Here is a 27,109-nt window from a genome sequence, read left to right on the forward strand (position 1 = left end):
TCAAACTTGTTCATATGTTTATTAAGGTCTCCATTCTCCTCCATCTTTAAGTGATACAATTTTTACTTAATTTATTAAAAAGACTTATTATCAAATAAATCATCTTTACTTTTATTTACAATTCTAAAACGAATTTCTCATCAATAATATGATTAAACACATTATTACGGAAACAAAGTTGAAGAATACTAACACACATTTTCCCTAACTCATGCCTATTTACCATTTTTTATGCCATCTACTTGTTTTTTTTTTTTTTTCTTCCAAAGGGCACATCAAACCTTACCTGGTAACCAAAACAAAACCTATCACTGGATTAACCAACAAATCAGTAATATAAAGTGAAATCTATAAGGCATTTCTCGCATTAATCAATAAAACTAATATCAAAAGACTACATCATAAATGAAACCGAAGCACATTTCAAAAAGTAAGCTCAAGAACACCTCATTTTGCGAAACTAAAATAGAAAACAACCCGAGCTATTTCTACCTGAATTTCGTCTGGTTCCCGATGATTGGACAAAAAGGAAAACTGTCTTCGGAATCTCAGTTTTTTTTTTTCTTTCCCTGACAAAAGGGAAGACTGAACTTAACTAATTAAAACAAATTATCTTTTCTCTGCAGACTCAACTCTGAAATTCATCTTTATTTGCTTTTCCACCAATTTCTCGGCAGCCAAACACGAATTTAAGTCGATCAACTTAATTTGTTCAAAAAAGCAACCACACCAGCAGCGTCAATAACTTTTAACATTATTACATCAAAGAAAATAAATTTACACAAATGAATAAAACCAAGGTTTGTTTCTTTACCTTCGACGCCCTTTTAGAGGTCGCTGGACTCGGCAATGTTCTCCTGCTCCTCCATTTTCTCTCTCCGCCGAAGCAATTTTCCCTTTCTTTGGAGGCTCGTGCATGAATCCTTCCTACGTGGACATGGCTTCTCAGACAAAGGCAGATTAGTACTGGAATGAAAATCCTCTGCCTCTTAACACTGTCCCATTCTGTGCCTCATTCACATAATTTTGCCACGTGGCATAACAAATTAAATTTTTTTAACTTTAATAGTTGAAAGGTATTGGCTTTCCTAAATAATATTTCAAAATTTATTAACATTTACAGTAAACAAGGGAAAGGGGCTTTGCTAAGCCTCTGCCCTTTCGATCAAAAACTGCTAATGACAAAAACTGCATGTCTTTTGGAAGTCCCTTTAACACCGAAAAAACGAGGATTAAATACTCATTTTAGGATCAAAATTTTTAAATTTTTATTAATTTAAAGTTAAATGTTTTAATTGTAATAAATAAAGATAATTTTTTTTATTTTTTATAATTAAGGATTAAAGTGAGACATGTCTAACGTAGATGTCAAAATAGTTCAAATTATGACATAACATAATTTTTTTTATTATGATATGTAATAATTAAAATTTTAAAATAAAATAAAATATTTATTTTTTAACATAATATGTTATAATTAAATTTTTAATATAATATGTAATAATTATATTTTTTAATATAATATATAATAATTAAATTGTTAACATGATAGATAAAAATTAAATCTTTAATATATAATAACTAAATTTTTAATATAATAGATAATAATTATATTTTTAATATAATTATTTATCGTATGTGATATAGTTTTCCATCCACTTATCAATATAATTTTTAATTGTAAAAGCTCGAAAATATTTGACTCCTAATTATTCATGTTTGATCGAAAAATTGCTAAAACGGTAAACTCCAATTTAACAACCCTTCAATCCCATAACAGTAAACCGTCCTTCCTCCCTGGACAAAAACCCTCTACTAGATAAAGCCTTCAAATACCCAAGTCTGTACATAGTCAATATTCACGACCAGATCACCGCAAGGAAAGCTCAACCTTGCGTTATCCTTGGATAGCCAACATATGCCTTCTATTGGGAGATTGGTCTTGATTTCAAGCTCAAGTGTTTTTTTTTCTATGGCCATAAACGTTGATGAACAAGAAATATGATACAGATTCTGTAATTTGTTCTTTTTAGAATTTCTTCATATTTGCTTAGGAATTGCTAGTCCTGTTAAAGTAATGGATACCAAGTGTTTGAAGGAAGTTCTGCATATGATGTTGGTTGCAGGATCATGGCTTTGGCTTATAAAATTGTGCATACTTCGTCCATGAACAATTTCTGTTCTTGATCTATCATCCATTCATTCAAGAAGTGACACTTTACGCTGTATAGATATTCGCTACCTTCAGTCCAGCCCAATCTCAATTTTCAAGCTCTCCCCGCGAACGCCGAGCGGCATAAAAAGGCGCATAGCTGAGTTGAGTTGCGAAAATGGAGGGTGAGTCGAAACCAAGCGACGAGCTATCTAGATTCTTCGATTCCGGCATTTACCGATTCCCGAACTCAAATGCCGTCTTCATCGACCCAGTTCGCGTGCTCAACCGATCCTACTCCCGGTTTAAGGTATCTCCTTCCGCCTACTACTCCCGTTTCTTCGAATCCAAACACCCCGCTCAAGAATCCACTCACTCCTCTAATCCAAAGAAACGAAAACGAAAACCGAAGAAACAATCTTACTTCCTCAATGAAAAAGAACAAGCCGCCGATCAACGCCACCAGGTAATTCATCGACCAATTATGTCAGCATTCTTTTAGAAGTTTAATTTGTTTTTAATTTCTTTTTCCTGTTCTTTATAGGAGGCGAGGCCTTTATTGTTAAAGGCCCATGAACTTTTACTTGGAGCGGCTGATTTTCTAGCGATTATGAGCAAATTAAGGAGCGATTTTTGTTCTTCGACGGAATTATGCGGTGGCGAAGAACATTCGTTCCTTGAGCTTGGAAGGGTGTGGCAAGCTCCTTTGTATGATATAACTCTCGATTTTAAACTTAGTCGACTGACAAACCAGAGTGATAATGGAGGTTTGGTTCACTGATTTAATGATTAAAATAAAGTTTTGTACTATTATTAATTGATTCTTCGTTATTGATTTTCATCTCTGTTTCAGAAAATCTAAATGGTGAGCAGAGAGTGCTTCCGATTTTTAATAACTTAGTCGTTAATGACACGCGTGATGAAATGGAGGCTGAATTTCTGAACCGCCATTATATATTACCCAGAGAGAGTTGCTTCTATATGGTATGTTGATTTTTTTTCCTTTTTTTTTCTAAAAGAATAAGAAAAATGATCAGAAACATAGACTTGGTGGGAATGTTTTAATTGTTATAATGTTATGATTCAGTTGAACTTTAAATTTTATAAATGCAAATGTGTTTCAGATTCATTTTTGTTGTGTCTTACTTGTTCTTGTATGTTGTGTCTTCTATCATGTTGAAGTCCGATTTGGGGCAGATTCACAACCTTATTCCTGGTAATTATTGCACATCAAACCCCATTACAGTTGTCGAGTATTTTTCCTTAACCATAGTATGTACTGTTCTAACCTCTTGTTGAGGAACCATCTTCAACCATTTAGTCATGTGTGGGAAATCATGTCACTTGCAATTCCTGCTTGTGATATTAATAAATGCATGCGAGGTTGTTTATTTGCTATCATGCTTAGTTATTTGCTTGCATTTTCTAAATTTTTCATTAGCTGCTCCAAGAATCAATGACTCATGGAATTATGATGAATACTGACTTTCTTTTTCCCCAATGCAGCTGAGCCCGATAGTGGTTTCAATCTTATAGTCATTGATCCTCCATGGGAAAACGGAAGTGCTCGTCAGAAATCAGTGTGTGTAATCACATTCTTTAGTGTATCAAATGCATTCATTATAGCTTTTGACAGTGTAGAGCTTGCTCACCATCCTCTTGGGGCTTTCTTTTTTTTCATGCATTTTCATACATTTGGTTTCTGGATTGCTTCAGCTACCCAACTTTACCACACCGGTATTTCTTATCCCTTCCTATTAAGCAACTTACGCACAGAGAGGGCGCACTTGTGGCCTTATGGGTGACAAATAGAGAGAAATTGCATAATGTCGTTGAGAAAGAGCTATTCCCGGCATGGGGAGTTAGATATTTGTCTACTGTTTACTGGTTGAAGGTTAAACTCTTCACCTTTTCTGTCTGTGTGTGTTTGTCTGCATGAAGTTAAAACAGCACTGATTTGCAAGTTATCATTTCACTTATCAGGCTTTACTTGAGATTTTTAGGTGAAAGTAGATGGCTCATTGATCAGTGATCTTGACCTGTTTCATCATCGGCCATATGAATGCCTTCTCCTGGGATACTGTCATGGAAAAATGATGAATGTATGCTGTGGCAATGAACATGTTTTTAGTTGCTAGTTGCTCTTGCCTGGATTCTTTTTGTTGCTTACACTGTTGAAATTTTGCAGGAAACAGATTCAGAATACCTTTCAGAATTTAGGTCAGTAAAAGATAAACAGATCGTCATAAGCATTCCAGGAGGTTACTCAAGGAAGCCCCCAATTGGAGGTAAGTAAGTTTTTATAAATCTTTTGCCATGCTGTGGAGGATCTTCTTGACTGAAAGATGAATTGTTTTCCCAATATTTCCTTTCTTTTGTTTATAAAATCATTGTATATGATAATTCATCTTTTTTAGATTGTGGACTAACCTTTGTTATTCTAATAAACCAACTTTTACTTGGCGACTCGGTGCTTGAATTTTGTCTCATTTCTAACTCGTTCCTTCTTTCCTTTTATGTTTATAGAATTACTGTTGGGGCATGTTCCAGGAGTTAAACCTGCTCGATGTATTGAACTATTTGCTAGAGAAATGGTAGGTGGTTGGGCATCCTGGGGCAATGAACCCCTTCACTTTCAGGATTCAAGATATTTTCAAAGAGAGTGAATGCATAACTTATCCAATGTAATGCCATCTTGTGGGTATTTACGAGTGGAAATCTGGAATTAAGTGTTCTTCTTACCAAGGAACTGCCTTAAACAAACTGCGAATCTGTTACTCTAGCTGAAATGCTAAGATGAAAAGGTTCGTCAGCTGATGCAGGTGCTTCTTATATCATATAAGACAAGGCTCCCTAATTCCCATGGATGATGTCAATGCCTATGCCCAAGGGAATTGGATTAGGCGTTGCTAGCTCTATATTTTTTGTCTATGACTAACCTCGTGCGATTTATTTATTTCCCATTCAAAAACAATGACATTCCGATTGGCGCAAAAAAAAAAAATCTATCAAGACTTATCGCCTTACATTTGCCAGTGTTTTCATGTGTTTGATCGTTGTTGGATATCAAGAATTCACCTTACAAGCAAACTCCGAGTCTAGCAAATTTGGTTTCAATTGATGATCCACGCAATTTCTCTCTATTTGTCACCCATGAGGCCACAAGTGCGCCCACTCTGTGCGTAAGTTGCTTAACACGAAGGGATAAGAAATACCGGTGTGGTAAAGTTGGGAAGCTGAAGCAATCAGGAAACCAAACGTGTGAGAATGCATGAACAAGAGGAACGCCCCAAGAGGATGGTGAGAAAGGTCTACACTGTCAAAAGCTATCATGAATGCATTTGATACACTAAAGAATGCGATTACACACACTGATTTCTGACAAGCACTTCCGTTTTCCCATGGAGAATCAATGACTATAAGATTGAAACCACTATCGGGCTGAGCTGCATTGGGAAAAAAGAAAGTCAATATTCATCATAATTTCATGAGTCATTGATTCTTGGAGTAGTTAATTAAAAATTTAAAAATTACTAACAAATAACCAAACATAAAAATATGCATTCAAACATTTGATTCATTAATTGATGTATAATTTTTTTAAAAAAAAAAATTAATTTTTTTTAAATTAAAAAATATATACACAAAACATGATAACACGAAAACAACGTGGCATGCATGCACGTATTAAGATCACAAGCAGGAATTGCAAGGGACATGATTTTCCATGCAGTGGCGTCACTTCATATTTGTTTACAATTACACACACCCCACTCGACTTCAAGGTATTTAGGTAAATGGGATTCAACTTTTTTTAACTTTGTACAAGAAGACAAGTATGTTTATTGAGAAATTTTGTTGGTTCTTTTTTTCCTTTTAATAGTTTACTCTTTGTTATTATATTTATTTTTATCTTAATATGACAATTTATATAACCGATAGATTCATATTATTGACTTACTAAAAAATTATATCAAACAATTAAAAAAATTTTCATTTCAAAATAAGATTATATTTTATTACGCAGTCTGTATAGATAAATAGATATTGAAGGAAATTGTGCAGTCCATATAGTTATTGTATTAATTATATATGTTATCTTATTTTGCTAATATGGAATTGTTAAAAAAATATCTTACGTGTCAATTACGTTATGTCATCGGGGACTTTATTTTCTTATACATAAGACCACTCACAGCCTCACACCCTTTTAACAAATGCGGCTCGCTTACTTGTTTGTGATTAGATTTTAAGATTAATTCATAATAAATTCGTAGCATATCTAGCATCATCCCGAGCGTCCAACATCTTCGAAAATGGTTAGTGCACTACAATCTTTTGTTATTTTTTTTATTTTAACAAAAATATTTGATTCTTATTACATAAAACTTCCGAGCTATCTCCTATTCTTAATTGATGTTAAATAATTTTGATATTGAATATCACGTGTAATTTAGTTTCTTCTACCACTATTTCAGAAGTTAAAATAATATTATTAAATAAGTATTAAATCTTATTTTTCATGACTCTTGTAATGAATTTTACGTTGGATAATATTATTTTTGATATGCACAGGGTTTATTGTATAAAATTTAATTTACAATTGCGAAAAAATATATTTTTAATATATTGTATTCGTTTTTTTAAAGAAAAGAATAGATAGATAGATTTTTGCATATACTTAATTATTACTACTATTAATTTTTAAACAAATACATAAATTTAAAATCCATTATCTAAGTATCTCAAGTCGAAATTTAAACCTAATCTCGTACGGTCTTAAATTTTGAAAACAAAATTTAAATAAGTCTATAAATAATGGGTACACGTTTTTAACTCAAAAGACATGTATGATATGGTTTATATATCCAAGACGCACCCTATTTTTTACTTATATAGTTTATCTATTATCTATGACATTTTACCCATCTAATTGTATAATGACCTCATTGTACTGTAAGTCTATAAATTACAGGTTTACATTTTTAATTTAAAAAACATATCTGATAGGTGATGGAAAAATCCATATTTATATATTTAAAACTCATCTTATCTCTCACTGATGTAAAATTCGTGATATAAACAGGTTCAATAAGACCAAAGTCTATAAAACGGATTTGACCTTAGATGTGTCAATAATGGGAGGTTGAATAGGGTTCATTTGCAATCATATTGTTCTTTTTTAGGCCAAAAGAATAATAGCATATACCTCAGTACCAAACAAAAACAAAAAAACAAGACACCAGACTGTCATAACGTGCGGGTCTAGGAACCCGTCCACCAGACGCGGGCAAAAATTAAATGGTTTAGGAGTCGCCACCAATCTTTTTTTATTTAGGTGTGATTGGTCACCTATTAACCCGATTCTAATCGACGAAGTCGTAAATTAATTTTAGATCTGTCGAAAGAACGAAAACTAATCTACGTCTTTTTAGATATGGGTTCGAGAGTACGGTTACCCACAGAGAAGGGTTAGCACCTCCGTGGCACCCGTTCCATAAACGGTACCATTTAATCTTAAGTTATCATATTATAGCCTACTTTTAATTTAATCCCTACTTATTAACTAAATTTTTATTAAATTGACTGCCTGAGTCTTTTAGTTGGTTTTACGTATGCATGTGATGCAAGGGTAAAATGATGTCATGACTCGTTTATTTTAAATAATGGGGTCGGTAATCTTTTATTGGAAAACTATTCGAAGATCATCCCAACGCTTTGGTGAAATCTCGAAATTCTCCTCACCAAGAGATATCCCCGGAAGAACTCGTCTCTACAAGCTCTTCGGGGAAATCCCATCACCGAAATTTTCGCACCATTTGCAAGATAAATGTGGCGTGCTATGACAGAATAAAATATTAATGTCTACATGCACGCATTTATTGAATTAGGTGGTTCATAATTCACTCAACTATGTATTTAATAATTTATCATTTTGTTTATATGTTTATTATTATCTATTTTTTTTTCATGGATTATTTATTTATTTTTATATTTTTTTTGCTTTCTACTTAAATCCATATCCTTTAATTAATGTTTTTTTTCATTAATATTTTACTTGATTATATAGCTTATCAAATAATTAATTAATTTATTTTCTTTAATGATTAAATTAACTTTATTTAGTAATATTTATTTAAACTAATTAACTAATATAAGTTCAAATACAATATTATGTAAATCTATTATTTTTTAATATATATGTCACTTTTTAACAACGATTATTTGACTTAACAGATATTGGAGTTTAGAATTCGAATTTATCCCGATGTTTCGGTGAAAATCCGTCTTGAACTTCCCACCCAAAAAAATCCACCCGAAAGAGGCAACTCTTTGCCTTTCTTAGGTGAAATTTTTAGAATAATCATTTCATTATTTTTTCATTTTTTATTTTTTTATTCTTCTCATTTACTTATCATTATTACTATATTTATTAGTTATTTTATTTATTTTATTTTTATTTATTTTATTATTTATTTTTATTAGTATTATTATTTATTATATATTTTTTTAAAAAAATCTAAAGGTATTATGAATTTTCTTTCTATTTATTTACTTATTTTATGTATATATATATTTATTCTTCTTTTACTATTATTTTTATTTATTACTATCATTATTATTTTTTAGCATTAAAAGAAACATTTATATATATATATATACATGTGTATAACTAACTTTTCCTAATATGGTTTAAATCACAACAAAAAATGTAATTTTTTTAACAAAATGGGCTAACTCAAAATTAATTGAAATAGGCCCAAACCAAAGAAGATGGGTTATACCTTTTTGGGCTCGGATTAGCCCAGCTCGATGGCTCGCAGAAGCCCAAGTTTGCTACATCGGTCTGCTTCCTGAGGCCCACAAGGTAGGACCCAAAACGCACCGTTTGGTGCTTATAGAGTCGCTCAAAACGACGCCGTTTTGGCCCTCAAGCCCTAGGTATTTAAACCTTATTTTCTCCTTTCTCTTTCATTTTTGGCTCTCTTTTTCTCTCTATGGCCGTCACTCTCTCTATTCTCTCCCTAACTTTTTCTTTTCTTCTTCTTCTTCTTCTTTTTCGTTTCTTTCTCCCTTCAACTTCCCCTTTGGCCGGCCAATCCCTCTCTTTCCCTCTCCTTCGGCTTTCTCTTCTCTATTTCTCTCTCGCATCTCCTCTCTTCCTTTCTCTCCTTCTTCCTTCTTCAACTTTCTGCCGATAGGCCTCCCTTGTTGCCAATCTCCCTGTCGGTTCTCCCCTACCCGAAAAAAAAAAACTTTTTTCCCTACCCTTAAACTCCCCTCTCACTCATTTTTCAGATCTAACTAGTTTTCTTCTTTTGTTTTTGTTTTGTGTTTGTTTTGATTTTTTTGTTATTGTTGTTAGGTAGCTTGCTGCTGGTAGATCTAGGATTTTTGCATCTGTGGTTTTCTTGGTTTTTTGAACTTGGTTTTTTTGTTTGACCGATTGGCTCTCTATTTTTTTTTCTCCCCCCCTCCCGTTTTTGCAAGTTGTCCAAAAATTTGGACAACCCGGTAATGGGGTTCTAGCACCAAGGAGTTGGTAGCCAGAACCCCCATCATTCAGGGTGGTTAGGGGGAGGGATGGCTGGGCGTACACCTAGCCATTCCTTCTCTTTTTTTTAATTATTTTATTTTATATTTTATTTTATTATATTTTTATTTTTTGAGGTGTCTACACAGACAAAAACCAAAAAGAAAAGATTTCTATCAACAATCCCAAAATGGGAAAAAAAATAAAACAATCGAAGAAAATTAAAAGTTACAGCTTGAAAACCACCAGAATTGATAATAAGAAATGCAAAATTTACCTGTATCTAGTTGCAAATTTAGTATACCCCAATTAAGGTAAAACCACTACAACTTACCAAAAATTGAAAAAACCTTTGGATTCACACAAATAGAGTTGCCAAATATTTCTACAATTGATCATCATCTTTACATAAAATGATTTATCAAGACTTCATCCTTTTGAATTAAAATTTCTTTCAGTGATATTAGAAAATTGAATAAAGAAATCCTTTCATTCACCACATAAGTAAAACTACCTAAACAGTCCCTTAGTCATTGACATGGCAAGTCACCATTGGCTGTCTTGAAACCCGGTTTGTCTAATAGGCCTAATTGACTAAGTAAAACATTAAATTCATCATCATCCACTCTTTCTCTCCCACACACACAGAATTACCAAAGCAAGTTGGAAAAGAATTGAGTAATTTTATTTATTTATTTTTTAAGAAACTGATAATGATGGGTGATACCCTTTGCATTTATTACCATATTCAAATCTTCAACACTTCATAAAAATGGTAAAGGTAGAACAAAAGAATTAAAAAAACTTCCAAAATTTTAATAATTCCTAAATCATGTCTTTCCTTGAAAACCTATAAATGGAACCTGAAATTTAAACGGGGTGTGATTATGGTGTGATCCATTGAATGCATCCAAGGTGGTATGTTGAAAGTTAGACACAACCATTTATGGAGAAAGGAGCCAAGGATTGAGCCACATTTGGGTTGAGTACTTGGTAAAACACACGACACTGAAAGCAACTACTGCAGTGCGACCACAGCAAGAGAATGGAAACAACTTCACCCCTATTAACTTTCCTTCCAACATAACGCACCTAAAAAAAAAAGATTCATCTTCTTATCGTGCGTTTGAAACACTAAGCTACTCATCTTGTTTTTATCTAATCCAATTTTAGGTGTGAGAAACCTGTCATTATGCTTCTCATTATGAGAGTTGTTTTTAAACCTTTCTAGTGGGAAAAAAATCTATTTTAATGTATGTTATAGGTGTTTTTTTTAGAAAATTTGTTTTTAGATCAAGATGAGGTTTCTACAAGTTTGTGAGCTGTTTGGTGATATAGGTATATGTGAAAATGGCTATATATAATAAGGGAAGGTTTTTGTGGAACAATCTGAGTTTACTTGTTTGGCTAAATTGGTGTGTTCGGTAGGTGTTTGATGGTTGGTTTTGATAGCTATATAGCTATATAGCTTTGTTTTTTATTCATTTTTTTCTTTTGTTTACAGGTTAAAAGGTTTTCTTCCTCATTTGCCATTTCTTAGTGATACAGGTATGTTTTTTATTCTTTTTTCCTTATTGTAACGTAGACTATAGTATTATATGATTTAATACTGTAGTGAATGGTTGTTCACTAAAGTATTGTTGTATTTACTTTGCAATATTGTTTAATTGTTTTATCAATCTGTTAATCATTTCCTTTTGGAAGAATGTGTTTTTAATTCTGTTTTGTCAAATTGAGTTTTTGTTATGTTTTTCCATTTCCGTTCATTTTTTACTTGTTTTCTTGGTTATATAGGGCCTATTGAAAGAGAATCGACTTGAGGGGAGTTTCTTATTGTTGTTCGTACGATGGATGAAAAGATTGATAGTGGTGGTGGTGGTGGTGGTGGTGGTGCTAGCAAACCAAGGTCTTCTTCTGTCTTACCTCAAGACAAAGGAAGCAAGAACAAGAGAAAATTAGATAATCTTTTTCTAGAGAATCCAATACATGTTCCCTTGTCTAATACTGAATTTTCTCTTTATGAATTACCTCCAGAGATATCCAGAGGCCTTGAACTTGGACCATTTAAGGCAAGATCCTTCAAGGTGCCCTTCAAAGACAATTTTGAACGGTCTGATTGGGATGATCCAATTGCATGTCAACTTGAGGAACTGTTGTTATCTAATTTGCAGACAAATTTCCAAACTGCAATTAAAAGGATTATAGAGTTTGGATATAAGGAAGATATTGCTGAAAAGGTTGTTTCAAGGCATGGCCTTTACCAAAGGGGTAACGATCTTGTGTCAAATGTTGTGAATGATGCTCTAATTTCCTTGAAGAAAGGATAAGTAGGTGATATTTCAGGTAATGTGTTTGAGGATTTGCAGCAGCTAGTAGGGTATACAATGTTGGAGATGATTAGAAAGGTTAAACCGTCTCTATCTATTGTAGAAGTAATGTGGTGGTTGTTAATGTGCGACTTGAACATTTCAGTGGCATGTGAAGGGGAAGGAGATATATTTCACTATTTTGGTTGTAAAGAAGTCTCAAGAGAGCACTCTTTTGATTCTACCCACCAGTCGAGATCAGAAACTCAACACCTTAAAACCATTCTTCCAAGCCCCAATGAGCCCAATGTTTCAAAACCTTCATTCCCCTGTTCCCAAAATTATCTACCCGAAACACTCAAATTTGGGAGTTTCCCCAATTCACCTAACCCCAAAAATCCTCTCGCTTATGAAGGACTGACACTAGAGAAAAAGAGTTTGGTTTCTATGGGTGCTTTTGGGGATTATGGCCCGCTTACATCTATCTCTGAAGAAAAACCAGGGACTGGTCGAAAGAGAAGTTCCAAAAAGAAACTAGCTGCACTCCGACAAAAGTCATTCAATATGGAAAAATACAAGGCTTATGGGAAAGATGCTTTTAGAGTTGGGAAACTTGCTACCATTGGTGGTTTTGTTGTCAAAAAGATAAAGAAGTCTCCATCTAAATCACCAACTGTGAATTTGAAAAATGCTTCATCAAAAATAAATGCAGAAGCAGGAGATTTAGCTGATGAAAGCCATCATGTTTTAACTAATTCTTCACTCGGTTTAATTGTGACAGATAAGTCTCCAACATTGCCTACTAAGAAAACTAAATCTGCAGTACCTACAGCAAATACTGAGATTGCACCATCATCATCTTCGGAAAGAAAACTTTTTCCAAAATCTGAAGGCATAACCTCTGTATCTTTTAAGACACTTGATCATGATGCAGAAAAGAAATCTACTTCAAAAGCTAAAGGCAGCACTTCAGTGTCTTCTAAGACACCTGATTACTATGCTAGAATTCCATATGATCAGTCTTTGGGAAAATACATCCCACAAGATGAGAAGGATGAACTGATTTTAAAGCTAGTACCAAGGGTACAGGACCTGCAGAATGAGTTACATAGTTGGACTCAGTAGACCAATCAGAAAGTCATGCAGGCTACTCGTAGGCTTAGCAAGGACCAACCTGAACTTAAAGCGCTGAGGCAAAAGAAGGAAGAAGCAGAACAGATCCAAAAAGAGAAGCAAACCATGGAAGAGAACACCATGAAGAGGCTGGCTGAAATGGAGGGAGCTTTAAATGATGCAACTACTCAGGTTGAGGATACTAACTCTACCGTCCAAAAGCTTGAGGTGGAGCATTCTATGCTGAAGAAAGAGATGAAGGTTGTTAAACTTCAGGCAGTAGAGTCAGCTGCCAGTTGTCAAAAAGCATTTGAGAGAGAGAACAGAAGGCACTTAAGGATGTTCGATCATGGGATGGGCAAAGGAGCTTGCTTCAAGAGGAGCTTACATTGGAGAAGCAGATGGCTGCAGAGTTGAAAAAGAAAGTAGGCAAGGCTAAAAATATCTACAACCAAACTGAGGTATGCTTCTCTTTGAACAAAATACTCACCAGCTAGTACTTTTGCTAAATAGGCCTTAATTCAACATATATTTTGCCTTGTTAAGCCAGTATATGGCTTTTAATCTTAAGTAAACAGATTAGGAAGGTTCTAGGATCGTAAGGCTAAGGAGAAGACAATTAGATTATAAAAGAAAAAGCCTCTAAGAGAACATAAAAACATTTTGAAGTGAAAGAGACCATAAAAATTACAGAAATTTGTTGGACTAACTTCCAATCTTTACTCTTCTTTGGCAAGCACCATGAAATTAGTCAAAGGGATTGCACACCTTTGCAAATCCTCTCCCACCTTGTTTATCCTTAAAAGTATAAGCCAGCAAGACAAATATTGACATTATTATGCTAATCAACAGTCTATTCTCTAATGTTATACTAAATTAACATATTTGCTTAAATTATGTTGTTACATCCATGATTTGATAATTAGAGGAAAAAAAAAGTAGGAATAAAAACTTGTGGAATTCGTAATTACATAATCAGATACCATCAACAGCTAAATGTCTTATTTTTTAGCTTATAAAAAAAGTCTTATTTTTTGACAACTTTTCTTCCAAAATTTTCCATCACCATTTTTGGCAAAAGGCATGAAGGTGCACGAAGTGGTGCACTTAGCTGTTTATGCCTTCAAATAGATTAATTCTATTTAATTCTTTGTCTTTTCTCATGAGAAACAATGAAAAGTTGCAGATGAGATGGAAACATGAGAGGTTGGCAAAGGAGAAATTCCTTGCACAGGCTACTTCTATAAGGAAGGAACGAAAAGGTTTTGAAGTTGCAGCAAAAGTAGAAGAGGATAAGATTAAGCAGAAAGTAGAAAAAGATATGCACAAATATGAGGAGGAGATCAAAGAGCTCAAGGATAAGTTATCTGAGTTGAAGATGAAGCTGGATTCTTCAAAAATAGCTGCACTTCGAAGAGGCAGTGATGGTGGCAATGGCCAATGCTTTTCTATCAATGAGGGGAATCAGGTTCCAAGTTTCTCTGAAAGGGTGGTTGACATCAAGGAATATTCTGGGAACAGAGGTTTAAAACAGGAGCGTGAGTGCATCATGTGCCTATCAAAAGAGAAGACAGTGGTATTCCTTCCATGTGCTCATCAGGTTCTATGTGTCAAATGCAATGAGCTCCATGAGAAACAAGGGATGAAGGATTGCCCTGCTTGTAGGACTCTAATAGATTGGCATATTTGTGCTCGTTTTGCTAAGCCATAACCTCTCTGAAATAATTATGACCAGTAGAAAAGGCAGTGAATTAATGATAAATAGGTGAAAAAAGAGCTCTGTAGAAGTCCGTTGGAACTCATTATGCCTTTTGTTTTTTTTGGGTCTTTTGAATTGTTTATACTAGTAGTTCAAATATGAAATACATGAAAGAGAGAGAGACAGAGAGAGAGGAGACAGGAAGTGAAAGAGGGTGGGAAGGGAAAGTTTATAGCTCACAGCCATCTTTGTATAGTTTGTTCTTTTCTTTATAATAATAAAATATGAAGTTTAGCTATATATGTCACCTTTCTTCAAGCGTTTGTTAACTTTTAACCTCACTGATGATCATCCGCTTGACTAGAAACATTTTCAGGTGAAATAAAGGGTCTTAATTAACATTCAGATTTCCAAAAAGTCTCGAGTTCTTTGACAAGCAACCAAACAAACTTGCAAGTTCTGATACTTGATGCTTCATGCAATAGTATTTTCTAATAGCTTCATGTTTTGAACTCATATTTAAGATGAAATGCCTTGCCAAGACGAGTGGAAAAAATGAGTCATCTTGAAGTGACGCTGGTTGAACCAACATCTATCCCTTTCCATATAGATAGGAAAAGGATATGGCCAGGTGAATATTAGTGGTCGATATGTCCAAGTGGTTAAGGAGACAGACTCGAAATCTGTTGGGTATTACCTGCACAGGTTCGAACCTTGCTGTTGACGAATATATGTTTTCATCTTTATCATGTGTTTTTTATTTTATATTTTTTGTAGGTTCTGAAATTGTGTGAGTGGAAAGGTCGATATGTCCGAGTGGTTAAGGAGACAGACTTGAAATCTGTTGGGCACCGCCCGCGCAGGTTCGAACCCTGCTGTCGACGAGCTTATTTTTCCATCTTTTTCCTGTGTTTTTATTTTGAATTCTTTGATTGTAAATATTTACGATATGTTACTACATGTTCTGAAGTCTGTGGAAATGGAAATGTTGAAGAAGTAGCTCCAGCTTTTTGGTTCTGTGGATTGGTTTCACTCGGCATCGCATAGCGTATAACCCATCAACTTCCCTTTGAAATTGCCAACCTGAGGCTGAGCTATCCTGTTTCTGCTACTGCTCTTGTTGCCTTGTCTTTCCCATTTACACTATTTTTTTTCTGCCAGCTGCTTCTATTGGGATTCGTTTTCCTTTTAGTTTATGGTGACTGTCTAACTTCCTTTGACTTCCAATGCCATAAACCTTTTCTGTTCTGTTCTGGTCATATCTCCCCACTCTCCACAATGTGCTAGGACAAGGTTGCCTTATTTTTCTGCAAATTAAGTATGCTAGCTACAATACTTTTTTTTTTTTTTTTAAGAAAGCCAAAAAGATTCACAAATGTAAAGGCCACAGAAAGAGTATTTCAACAAAGTATTCATTTGTCCTATTTGAAAAATAAACTTAAAACAAAGTTAAAATTTCAAATAGTACCCCTATCCAATGCATTTAAGAACTCTAAAATAAATTAGCAGAGCACGAAAGCTTGTCCCATCAAACTTCTTCAGGCTTCTGTAATTGGATATTCAAAAACTACATCCTTCCCGGTAAGCTTCCTGTATACTCCAGCAAATGTCTCCAGCTTGTACTCAGTATTGTTTCTCTCCTTTGGGTCCAAGAAAACCTTCATTATTTTGGATCCATCAATTCGGTATCTGGTGCGCTTCCCAACAATCTCATCAGGGTGCACCATATCTTCAAGCATGGCTTCATGAACGGCAGTTAGTGTGCGGGTGCGAGGTCGCTAAACAGCAAAGCCTTTCTTTGGTGGCCTCAATATCCTCCGGGTGGCAAGCAGGACAACATCCTTTCCACTGAACTTTTTCTCCAGTTCTCTAACAAGACGTAAATGAACCTTACGGAATGCCTTCCTCAATCTATAGGGTACATAAATGACAACTGCCTTGCGGTTTCCAGAAACATCCATTTGAACTGCTGAGTTTATATACAGATCTTGCAACTCAGCCTTAAAATATTGGTTAGTATTCTCCAAATCAAACAATGCCTGAGCAACTGTCTCTTCAAATTCAGTAGGTTCAGCATCTTTGTCCTTGTGGATCTTCTTCCTTGATGTATCCATCTTGGCAGTTCGAGCAGTGAAGCGAAGGTCGATAAGAATCTGTAAAGCTCTGCTTTTGGCTTCTGCTTCAGCTGCTTGCTAGCTACATACTTTAATTTACTTCAACTACAGCTTTGGCGTTATTCTTTGTAAAACAAGAGAGCAATAAGGCATTTGTTTTTATCTCCATGCTTTGATCAGAGAATTTCGTACAAACATACATATATATATATATATATATACATATATATATATTCTTCTGCAAGTTGCACAAGAAGAGAAAATTGGAGTTAGGTAAAGCACAACACAAGCCCCCAAAAGAACTCCATCTAGTAACCAACTGAATAGATTATATCCTATCATCTTAACTCATAAATAGTGAAGAAATTATGTATTTTCTGATTGCAAGGAAGGATAGGGGGTAAGAATTAAGAGACTCTGAAAACCAGGTGTAGGCTTCTAGACACTTGGGTACCAACCATATTGATGATTGCCAACCTACCATTCCTTAAACTGACATGTCAGAAAGGCAGTGCAGAGGTCTTACCTAAGACTCTAAACTAACCTTCTATAGCAAAGATACCATTAAGCTGGGTTTTTCTGCTTCTAGTATTTGAGGTGCTTGTGAAAGCTCTGAACCCCTTCAACTATTGATGTGGGGTTGTCGGGGATCGGTATAAATATAATAAACCAATGAGAAATTGTGAAATTTATGTATAATTTGGTCCCAGTTACACTACTGGAGTGAAGTGATCCTGGCAAGTTATGGTTAATTGACAACAGTCTGTAAGGTTCTGCTCTTTGTTTTCTGTCAATTTCTTGATCCTTATAGCCCCCACTTACTGACATCAGAAGCCAGAAGCAGAACATGTGATCATTCCAGCATGCAAACATAAAAGTTCTGGTCAGACTTCTGATAAGATTAGTTAATGATTATGCTCATGAATGTTGCAGCCTAATCATATGGAGTACTTCCACTAGCACTTGCTCCTCACGATATGGTGACCAACAGAACTAATATTTTATATATTTTCTATAGGGAGGAACATTTATCTATGGTATATCAGTATCCCTTGACCGCGGTAATAAAATCTCACATTTTTTTTCTCTGAATATCAAATTTTATTTGAATATTTTATAGTACTTTATATGATAAATAGATGTTGTGGGTAAATTGGAAGGAATAATTTTGAGAGAAAATTTAGATAATTTTTAGTACGAGGGATGTGTACTGGTATTCATATGATGTATTTAATTAAATTATATTACCTTATTTATTTTGAAATAAATTAACGTAAAATAAAATTATAATATAATCACATTACAACCAATGGATGTAATGTGATTATATCGAAACACTAATGCAATCTCATATTACAACATATTTTGTAATATTATCGAACTTGATTTGATATTTTTGTCTTTCTTTATTTTTAAAAATGATCAAAAATCTTTCTAATATAATTTATTCTTCTTGATTTGATATTTTCAAATATTGTCAAATAGATAGAGGAAGATTTATACTGTAGATAAATATAATTATTTTTTGATAAATTTTATTTTTGCTATTTTCTTATTTGCTTCATTTGCTATTTTTATTTTTTGATGAATTTACATATATTAATTATAAATATAACCAAAGTATAACATTTACAATTCATATAAGAAAATAGACAAATCATTCAATAAAATTTCAAAACTTAATTTTTATCACTTTAAAAAGTAAAAATTATAAATGATTTTAAATTTTTGCAAAAAAAATTTATAAAATTTGAAAAATGTAAAAATATTTTTTATTTTTAGAAATTATAAAAAAATTTTAAAAACCCAAAGATAATCTTTAATTGTTAAAAAAATTCTAAAACGATAAAAAATAAAAATAATTTATATTTTTAAGAAATTATAAAAGATTAAAAATTCAGAAAATAAAAAATATATTTAGAATTTTTGGAAAAATAAAAGATATTCATATTTATACTCATAATTATTTAAAATTATAAAAATTATTTTCTCTCTATAATTTTTCATAAACTTTAAAAATAAAAATATTTCATTTTTACTTTCAAATTTTTTAAAAAAAATCTCTTTTCGTTTTTTAATTTTATTGATTTTTTAGAAAAGATTTTTTTCATTTTTCATTTTTAAGAAATTTTGAAAATAATAACAATATATTTTAAAATTTTCAAAAATTTTAACAAATAAAAAATTATTTTCTAATTAATATTAAAATGGATTTACCTTGTCTGATATTTCATTATTTGTTGAGAGAATGCTAGATTTGTTTTGTTGTTGGTGTAAACCAGCTTTGACGTTTCATTTTCTATTAAGCTCTTAGGGAGTTCACCTTTATATTTTATGATTTTCTTACTATGGTGTTTTATGATGGGCAAGTTTTACACTTAGGATTATTTCTCAATTGTCCAACAGATTGCCTGTCCATTTGATGAACATTATTTACTTTCTAATTGAAAATTGAAGTTTAACCAATATCGATATATTATAGAATAATTTATTCTTATGAAGTTTGGTAATCAAATTTTTATACATTTTTTTATTTATGTCATATATATATTAAATCTGTATTATAATAAATAAAAATAAAATATATAAGTTTATAATAAAAAATAAAAATAAAATATATAAAATTAAAAATTTATTTAAGAGATTTATATCATATAAAAATTTACAATAAAAAAATACAAGTATATTAAATTTATATTTTAATATATAAGGATAATTTTAAGAATTAATATTACATTTCTAAAAAAGTACTTATAAATTAAATTTTACAACGTTATCTAAAAAAGTACTTATAAATCAATTTTTACAACGTTATCTTTTCAATATTTTAATCAATATTTTCTTAATATATTAAATACTATAATATTATTTTTCTTAACAATCACATTTCCTATTATGTGATTTAATTCTTAAGAAGAGACAAAGGAAAAAAGAATTGCTGTCTGGTAAGGCACTTTTAACATAACAAGTTATATCGTAAGGATGAGAACAAATAAATCTATATTAATTGCTAAAAATTTTTCCTGGGAAAGCTATATGATTATCCTGTTTAACAAAGAATAAGACCTTTTCATATATATTTATATATAATAACCTTTTAATGTGATGGGTCGTTGTTTCCCTGTAGATGAACAAGTATAAAATTACGTGGTCACAGTATAAGCTGGTGAGTGATAACTTCTTAATTGTATACCTAGAAGATATTTAATATGCTTTCATTTTAAAATCCGAATTATTAGTGCTAAGTTAAGATGCAATATGGAACATGCTAAGGTACTTGAGTTGACTTTCCTAGGAAACACGGATCCTCGTTTTATGTCTGGTATAAATAAATTTACTAATTCATTAAAGTAATGTTTTAAAACTCTGACGGCAACCAGCACAGTGAGACCACAAAATTTTAGCAGCAAGAGTCAGTGAGATTATGTAAAGGGAATCTCCCAACAGGCAGAAGCAGAAGCAGAAGCTTGTGGTGGCAGCAGGCAGGGGGAGGGGCTGTCAATGTTTCTGAGATTTGAATTGCTTCCTAAGAAGCAAGTCACAAACGCATGTATTTCGCTTCTTTCTTGATACAGCAAATCCCAGCTAGACCCACGTATGGACTCTCCTTTAAGTAAATCATTCTTCACCTAACTCTTAAAACTCCATTTTTTTTAAAAAATTTTTTATGAGTGGATGCCATTTTGTCACCATCTACACGTCTGGGTCACAGTTTTTTATGAATTGTGTTTTTATCTGTGTGATGCAGGAAGCCTTGTGGGATGAAGCTGATATTGCTAGCTAAAATATCTTAAAGGGTAGTTTAATTTCAAGTTTGTGCTTTTAAATAACACAGAAAATGGTGGTTTGGGTATTCAATAATAACAATAATGGAAGTTTTTGTTTATGAAGAAAGGAACCCATTATTTTCAGACAGAGATCCGATGCTCATAGACCAAGATGTTGCGGCCATTATAGAAGATAGTTGAAGAACAAGCTGAGTAAATCGTATCTATTGAAAACATTAAAATTCCAAGCTAAAAGACCACAGATTTTGGCATCCTTTTATAGAGATAGATGGCCTTCCATTGCGCAGTATAATGTCAGAAGAAGAAAAAAAAGGTTGGGCTTGAAGCCATTTTTCTCTTTCCTTTTGATCTTGGCAAGCTGTTGTTTGGACTCTCAAAAAGGCAACTTCAGATTCGTATTACCTTGGAGGAATGGGATAGGAGCAGACTAGAGAAGGTGGGGTGAGAGCCCTACGCCCAACTCATATGACTGGATATCATAGAAATCCTTTGCCAACCCTGCTCTGTCACTCACTACAATTGTTGAAGGCTCCTCCTCCACCTTGGAAATTGCATGCGAGTCTTGTACGCCGGATTTGGAGTGACGTGGCTTTCCAAATAAGAATCCTACTGAAGACTTAATACGTTGGGTTGGAGTTGTTGGCTCTTTCCATTATCTTAATCTCCCATGAATTATAAAAAGATTTTCTCGATAATCTGAATCATATTAGCGCCTTAAAAAATGCGGTTCTGATTTAATCAAAAAAAAAAAACCCCTAAACGACATGTCTCTACTGCCCAATAAAAACCCACACACAAATTGCATTTCTCTCTCTGGAGCAGTTGGCAACTTGGCTTGGCATTCTTCCCTCCCTCCCCCTTTCTCTCTCTCTCTCTAAAGAACCTTGAAGTCATATTCAGCCCTTGCTTTACTGCCAAGTGTCACCAAACCCTTTCCAGGAAGACTCCTTTCTCTCTTCCACCTCTATGAAACCCAAAAATTGGTCATTTAAACCAATCTTCACCGTCATTTTGTTTCATACCAAGAAACGGAACACGAACGGAGTTCTAACTCTAGACAACAACTCTGCAACTCTCTCTATCCCTCTCTCTCTCTCTCATGCAATCGTCTACAGCTTTAGAACCCATCGTATTCAACCCTCATCTCTCCACTATGCTCAAACTCCTTAACAAGAGAATCAAGCGCTTTTGTTCCCGCATCCGGTGGCCGGTTCGTCGCCGGTCCAAGTCCAAAATTGTCATAAAAAGGTTTGGCAAATCAAACTCCAGGGCTAATAGTGACACTAAAGATCACACTATTGTGAATGGGACTTCCAAAGTTCATCAAGATGGCCAACTGGGTGGTCTAGACTCGGTGAGGCCCATACGTATAGCTACTTTCAATGCTGCCCTGTTTTCTATGGCCCCTGCAATACCTAAAGCAGAGAATTCTTCAAGTTTTGACTTTGAAAACGAAGGTTTTAAAGATGCTAGGCGCTCCATGGATCTTAGTTTACGCGCAAAGTCTACAAATGATCGGCCAAAGAGTATACTAAAGCAATCTCCCATGCACCCAAATTCCATCAATGACAAGGAGAATCTCTCCAACCAGCAAAAATTTGTGAAATCTAAGTTAAGGGTGTCAATCAATTTACCAGATAATGAGATTTCTTTATTGCGTAATCGACAACTGAGCTTTGCAGAACGTGGAAAGGAGGGATCTTCAAGTGGTGGTGGGAGTAGAATTTTGAGAGGAAAAGCTCCATTGAGATCAACAGTGAGTTTTTCAACAAATATGGGAAATGGGGTTGATAGTTTCGAGAGGTATAGAAGCAGAAAGACAGTGCTTGAAGTCTTGAGAGAGTTAGATGCTGATATTTTAGCTCTTCAAGATGTGAAAGCAGAGGAAGAGAAAGCCATGAAACCTTTGTCTGATTTAGCTGCTGCTTTGGGGATGAACTATGTCTTTGCTGAGAGTTGGGCACCGGAATACGGCAACGCTGTGCTTTCCAAGTGGCCGATTAAGCGGTGGAAAGTGCAGAAGATCTTTGATGACACAGATTTCAGGTAAGTCTTACATTTGTTTTCATGTTCGTATAGTTAGAATTTTGGATTTTCATTGGTCTTCTGGTTTCGTTCTGTTTTTGATTCTTTTTTCTCCATTATGAATAATATTAAAGAATAATCATTCTAGCTTTAACTAAACAAATGAAAAGTAGTCTCTTTTTATAGACTTTATGTAGTCAATTTGCCAACTTTATGATCTGAAGAATCTAAACCCTTGCAAAATAGAATTTAGAAGTCCATTGTTGATTTTGAAAAAGTCAGCAATAATATGTTGCCTTTACACGGAATATATGTTTCTTTTTTATTAAAAGTTGCATAAATATTTCCACTAAATTCTTTGTAATCCCCCAATTTTTACTTATAATTTAGCATGTTCTTGATTGTGCTGTCCATTACTATACTTCAAATTATTTTTAGTCCCTAAAGACGGACAAATCTTATTTTATCCAAGGTTCCTTGAACTGGTCCAATTCGATATCATATAATTTTTGAAGTCAAATACCACCATTTTTTGGTCTTCATCGTAATTGTATAACCATATGCTTACAAAGACTTCTCATACATCAATGACCTGTCATAACAGCTGTATGCGGTAGACCGAATAAGAAGTTGCTGCCCTTTCTTGAATTTTATACATTATTATCATCTGGGTTTTCCAGGAATTCTACAGTTTCTGTTTTCAGCTCACAAAAATGATGTTTATACTTCACTTCCAATAGTTATTTCTTTGAAGGGAGATTGGGTTTTCTGAATGCATTCTACATAACGTATTATTGTGTAATTTCCCAACTGCAGCCAATAAAGGTTCCAAACTATAAGAAAAGTACCAAGTTGTTTCTTTAGTTGCAGCTTATTTTCTCTTTTCCAAAGTTGTTAAGTTTTTCTTCTTCTCGAATGGGATCAGTTCTTGGCTATCTTCTAAATATTGAATGATTGAAGTTTTATCATTCCAAGTAATACTAAATCTTGCTTGAGTGTCAGCAATCGGGTATATTGATTGGAGCAGTGGTCTATGTGGGTGTAGTTAGAGAAGAAAAATGCATTTGACCAAACACACAGTTTTTGGCTTTGTTTTTCTTGTGGGGAAATTATCAAATTATGACAAAGATCAAGGGTTAGTGATAGTTGTTAATGTTACTTGAAGTTGAGAAGATATAGTGCTATACACTTTTCAACTTTGTTTTTTGTTTGTTTCAGTGGAGAAAGAAATCATGATTTGAAGTAAAACAAATGAAGTTAGGTAAGATGTATGCTGGTATATCTGCAATATGGGTAGGCTTTGTTAAGAAATCATTGACATGGCTGAGAAGAATGAAGAACATAGAGTTATGCATGTTTCTTGAAAAAGCAGCATTGCGAGAAGATAAAACACAACGGAAAAAGACTCCTCTTAACTGTATAAAATTCATTATCGTGATCCAATATTTATACCCTGGTACTGAGAACAAAGTAGTAGCAATCAGGTTTGTTGTGACTTGTCATCCAAATTTCTGTTTCTGAATAGCCATGAACACTACTGCCTTTGTAGTTGGTACAAAACTTGGAAATTCATTTTCTTAGCAAGTCAGAGGAGACCGAAACTCGGAATAGTTATGAAGTAACAAGGGAAGAAATAATGCATTAAGCTGACTCCCTTTACAGGAATGTCCTCAAGGCAACTATTGATGTGCCCCAGGCAGGAGAAGTCGACTTCCACTGCACACACCTTGATCATCTTGATGAGAACTGGCGCATGAAGCAGATAAATGCAATAATTCAGTCTAATGATGGTCCACACATCTTAGCTGGAGGCCTCAATTCCTTGGAGGAAACAGATTACTCCACGGAGAGGTGGACGGATATTGTTAAGGTATATGTGGGGGGACATTTCCTTGAATAAAATCTGTCATACAGGATTTTAGAGTGACATGTTTTAAATGAACTTGTATCTTATAGTACTATGAGGAGATGGGAAAACCAATACCGAAGGTTGAAGTGATGAAATTTCTGAAGAACAAACAATACACAGATGCTAAGGACTTTGCAGGGGAATGTGAGCCAGTGGTCGTGATTGCCAAAGGACAAAGTAAAAAAAAAAAAAAAAACAAACCATTCTCTTTGAACTTTTCCTCTTACTGTTTACAGTTAGTTGATTAATAGTCCCCTCATTGACACGAAACAAATGCATTGATTTGATGCAGGCGTGCAGGGCACATGCAAGTATGGGACTCGGGTAGATTACATACTGGCATCCCCGAATTCACCGTACAAGTTTGTTCCAGGGTCGTATTCAGTCCTTTCTTCGAAAGGAACTTCAGATCATCACATGGTAAAAGTCGATATAATAAAAGTAAGTGAGAACGTTGAAGAAAATGTCAGTAGAAAGCGACGGCAACCAAAACAGAAAGTTGTAAAGATTACAAACACTTCTCCATCAAAGACTGTATGGAAAATACATACATGAGAGGTTGACTTTGTTTTTACCGTTTTCTATTTACATGGGCTTAAATAGAAAACTTAAGGGGTGTTATCAGGTGTGGAGTTTAAATTGTATAGTTCTTGAAAGAAAACTGGAACAGTTTGATTTATTTTGGTGCTTCTTTTTTGTCACTGTACTATGAATACCTCAGCATGCATTAAGGAGCAACTGCCTGCCTTAATCATCCATACTTGATGGGGCACACCTGCTAGTGGCCTGTAAATGGAGGAAAGAGTATCATAGCTACTCTTTCCCAAGAATCACTGCTTTTTCAACTTTAAGTGGTTCGTTGCAATTTCAAGACAAGACAGTGACAACCAATTAATCCAACCATTGGATTCTTAAGCGCCCGTTAGGCCGGACATTGCACGGTACAGTGAGAGGCTTTGCCAACCCACCCAACCCCAGTTCGGCGCAATGGAGAGGCCCCAGGGCACCCTGCCCAACCCCCACCCCCAGCCCATGGCCCTAAAGTCGTTCAGATAATATGATTCCATTTGTGTGCCCGGCCCACGCGTGTGCTAAAGATTTGCCACAAAAAAGGGTTTTGCATACCTTATCCTATCCAATTAAGCAAGAGGAAAACCCAAAAATTAGAAGACAATTTACGTGTTGATGAGTAGTAGTAGTAGTAGATCATGGGAGGTAGGATTAATTACTTTAAATGAAAACATTAAATTGTCCTTTTTTTTCTTTACCAAAATTAGCATTTAGTACCAGAGTAAAAATAATACCGTACTTATTTTCTGTCCTTTTTTTTTTGTCTTGAAAATCAAGTTGATAATCAATTATTTTGAATAGTTGACCCATCGAGATGGCACAAATATCCTCAAGCTCGACCGTTAGTCGTAGACTTAACAATTCGTGTTTTCATATTTTAAATGTGTCTGACACTATTAACACGAAACACGTTAAAATTAAATATGAACACGACATAAATACTATTTGTGTTTTAAATATGAAACATGTACACATAGACTTGGTAATTTTAAACACAACACGTTAACCCGACAAGAAAAGATACTGAGTTAAACAGATTTGGATTTAGCTTTAACGTGTTTCATATCTAATAGTGTTTGACACGTTCAAAATACGAAAATTTTCGTGTCTTAACGTGTCAGACACAATTAACACGTTTAAATACATTTAATTAATCGTGTTAATCGTGTTTAAACGTATAAACGTATTTAATCGTGTTATCGTATTTAAACGTGTATATATGACACGCTTATCAACTTGTTAAAAATTAATACTCAAATGCTGTTTTTTCTTTACTCAAATAATTTTAAACAATTATTTTAATAAAATTTTTAAATTTTATAAAGATAATAATGTAATTATGTCATGTCCAAATCCTAATTTTAAATTTTGTTTTGTTATATTTGATATTTTTGTTATTTTGTTTTGTTATAATTATTTTTATAATTATTGATTTTAAATTTAAATAATAAAATTATATTTAATTGTAAATATTTTTATTTAATCGTGTTTAACGTGTTAATCATGTTATTAATCATGTCGTGTCATATATTGACACGTTTAACAAACGTGTGTAAATGTGATATGTCGTGTTATACGGTTATTAAATATATACGTGTACGTGTTTCAAATTTAAGACACGAATAGTATTCGTGTCGTGTTCGTGTTTAACCTTAACATGTTTCGTGTCTAATCGTGTCTGACACGTTTAAGATATGAAAACTCGAATTTCCATATCTACGTACACATATACGTTTAATAATCATATAATATGACATGATACATTTAGACACGTTTGTTAAATGTATCAATATATGCACGATATGATTAATAACATGTTTAACACGATTAAATAAAAATATTTATAATTAAATATAATTTTATTATTTAAATTTAAAATCAATAATTGTAAAACACAAT

The 27,109-nt window shown here is 33.6% G+C and overlaps 4 protein-coding genes, 2 non-coding genes and 1 pseudogene across 7 annotated transcripts; 6 read left to right on the forward strand and 1 right to left on the reverse strand.

The window, feature by feature from the left end:
- Positions 1 to 1,699: 1,699 nt before the first annotated feature.
- LOC18613425 (Methyltransferase MT-A70 family protein) lies at positions 1,700 to 5,178 on the forward strand. 2 transcript variants are annotated; one of them, XM_018114419.2, is made up of 10 exons: positions 1,702 to 2,015; positions 2,127 to 2,618; positions 2,697 to 2,919; positions 3,006 to 3,136; positions 3,335 to 3,368; positions 3,659 to 3,734; positions 3,869 to 4,046; positions 4,156 to 4,254; positions 4,341 to 4,440; positions 4,679 to 5,178. In XM_018114419.2, exons 2-10 carry the CDS (start codon positions 2,331 to 2,333, stop codon positions 4,816 to 4,818), a joined length of 1,269 nt encoding a protein of 422 aa, XP_017969908.2. In that variant the 5' UTR covers positions 1,702 to 2,015; positions 2,127 to 2,330; the 3' UTR covers positions 4,819 to 5,178. The 2 variants fall into 2 exon arrangements, with proteins under 2 accessions (XP_088661759.1, XP_017969908.2); XM_088805633.1 differs by having other exon boundaries at positions 1,700 to 2,618; positions 2,705 to 2,919.
- A 6,871-nt stretch (positions 5,179 to 12,049) lies between these two features.
- LOC18613426 (putative E3 ubiquitin-protein ligase RF298) lies at positions 12,050 to 15,041 on the forward strand. Its single transcript, XM_018115569.2, has 2 exons — positions 12,050 to 13,566; positions 14,292 to 15,041. The coding sequence occupies exons 1-2, from the start codon at positions 13,507 to 13,509 to the stop codon at positions 14,814 to 14,816; spliced, it is 585 nt and encodes a 194-aa protein (XP_017971058.2). The 5' UTR covers positions 12,050 to 13,506; the 3' UTR covers positions 14,817 to 15,041.
- On the forward strand, positions 12,071 to 13,117 carry LOC148764776 (putative E3 ubiquitin-protein ligase RF4). Its single transcript, XM_088810568.1, has one exon. The coding sequence runs from the start codon at positions 12,071 to 12,073 to the stop codon at positions 13,115 to 13,117; it is 1,047 nt and encodes a 348-aa protein (XP_088666694.1).
- Positions 15,042 to 15,448: 407 nt separating the features above from the next.
- On the forward strand, positions 15,449 to 15,530 carry TRNAS-CGA (transfer RNA serine (anticodon CGA)). The gene has a single exon. It is a non-coding gene; the product is annotated as a tRNA-Ser (tRNA).
- A 76-nt stretch (positions 15,531 to 15,606) lies between these two features.
- Positions 15,607 to 15,688, forward strand: TRNAS-UGA (transfer RNA serine (anticodon UGA)). Its single transcript has one exon. It is a non-coding gene; the product is annotated as a tRNA-Ser (tRNA).
- A 452-nt stretch (positions 15,689 to 16,140) lies between these two features.
- Positions 16,141 to 17,026, reverse strand: LOC18613427 (small ribosomal subunit protein eS7 pseudogene; annotated as a pseudogene).
- A 4,488-nt stretch (positions 17,027 to 21,514) lies between these two features.
- Positions 21,515 to 25,319, forward strand: LOC18613428 (DNAse I-like superfamily protein). Its single transcript, XM_007050651.3, has 4 exons — positions 21,515 to 22,752; positions 24,394 to 24,601; positions 24,688 to 24,817; positions 24,933 to 25,319. The coding sequence occupies exons 1-4, from the start codon at positions 21,806 to 21,808 to the stop codon at positions 25,193 to 25,195; spliced, it is 1,548 nt and encodes a 515-aa protein (XP_007050713.3). The 5' UTR covers positions 21,515 to 21,805; the 3' UTR covers positions 25,196 to 25,319.
- The last annotated feature ends 1,790 nt before the right edge of the window (positions 25,320 to 27,109 follow it).

The sequence above is a fragment of the Theobroma cacao genome, chromosome 1, assembly GCF_053813885.1.
Source record: "Theobroma cacao isolate CCN51 chromosome 1, ASM5381388v1, whole genome shotgun sequence".
Taxonomy (NCBI): Eukaryota; Viridiplantae; Streptophyta; class Magnoliopsida; order Malvales; family Malvaceae; genus Theobroma; species Theobroma cacao.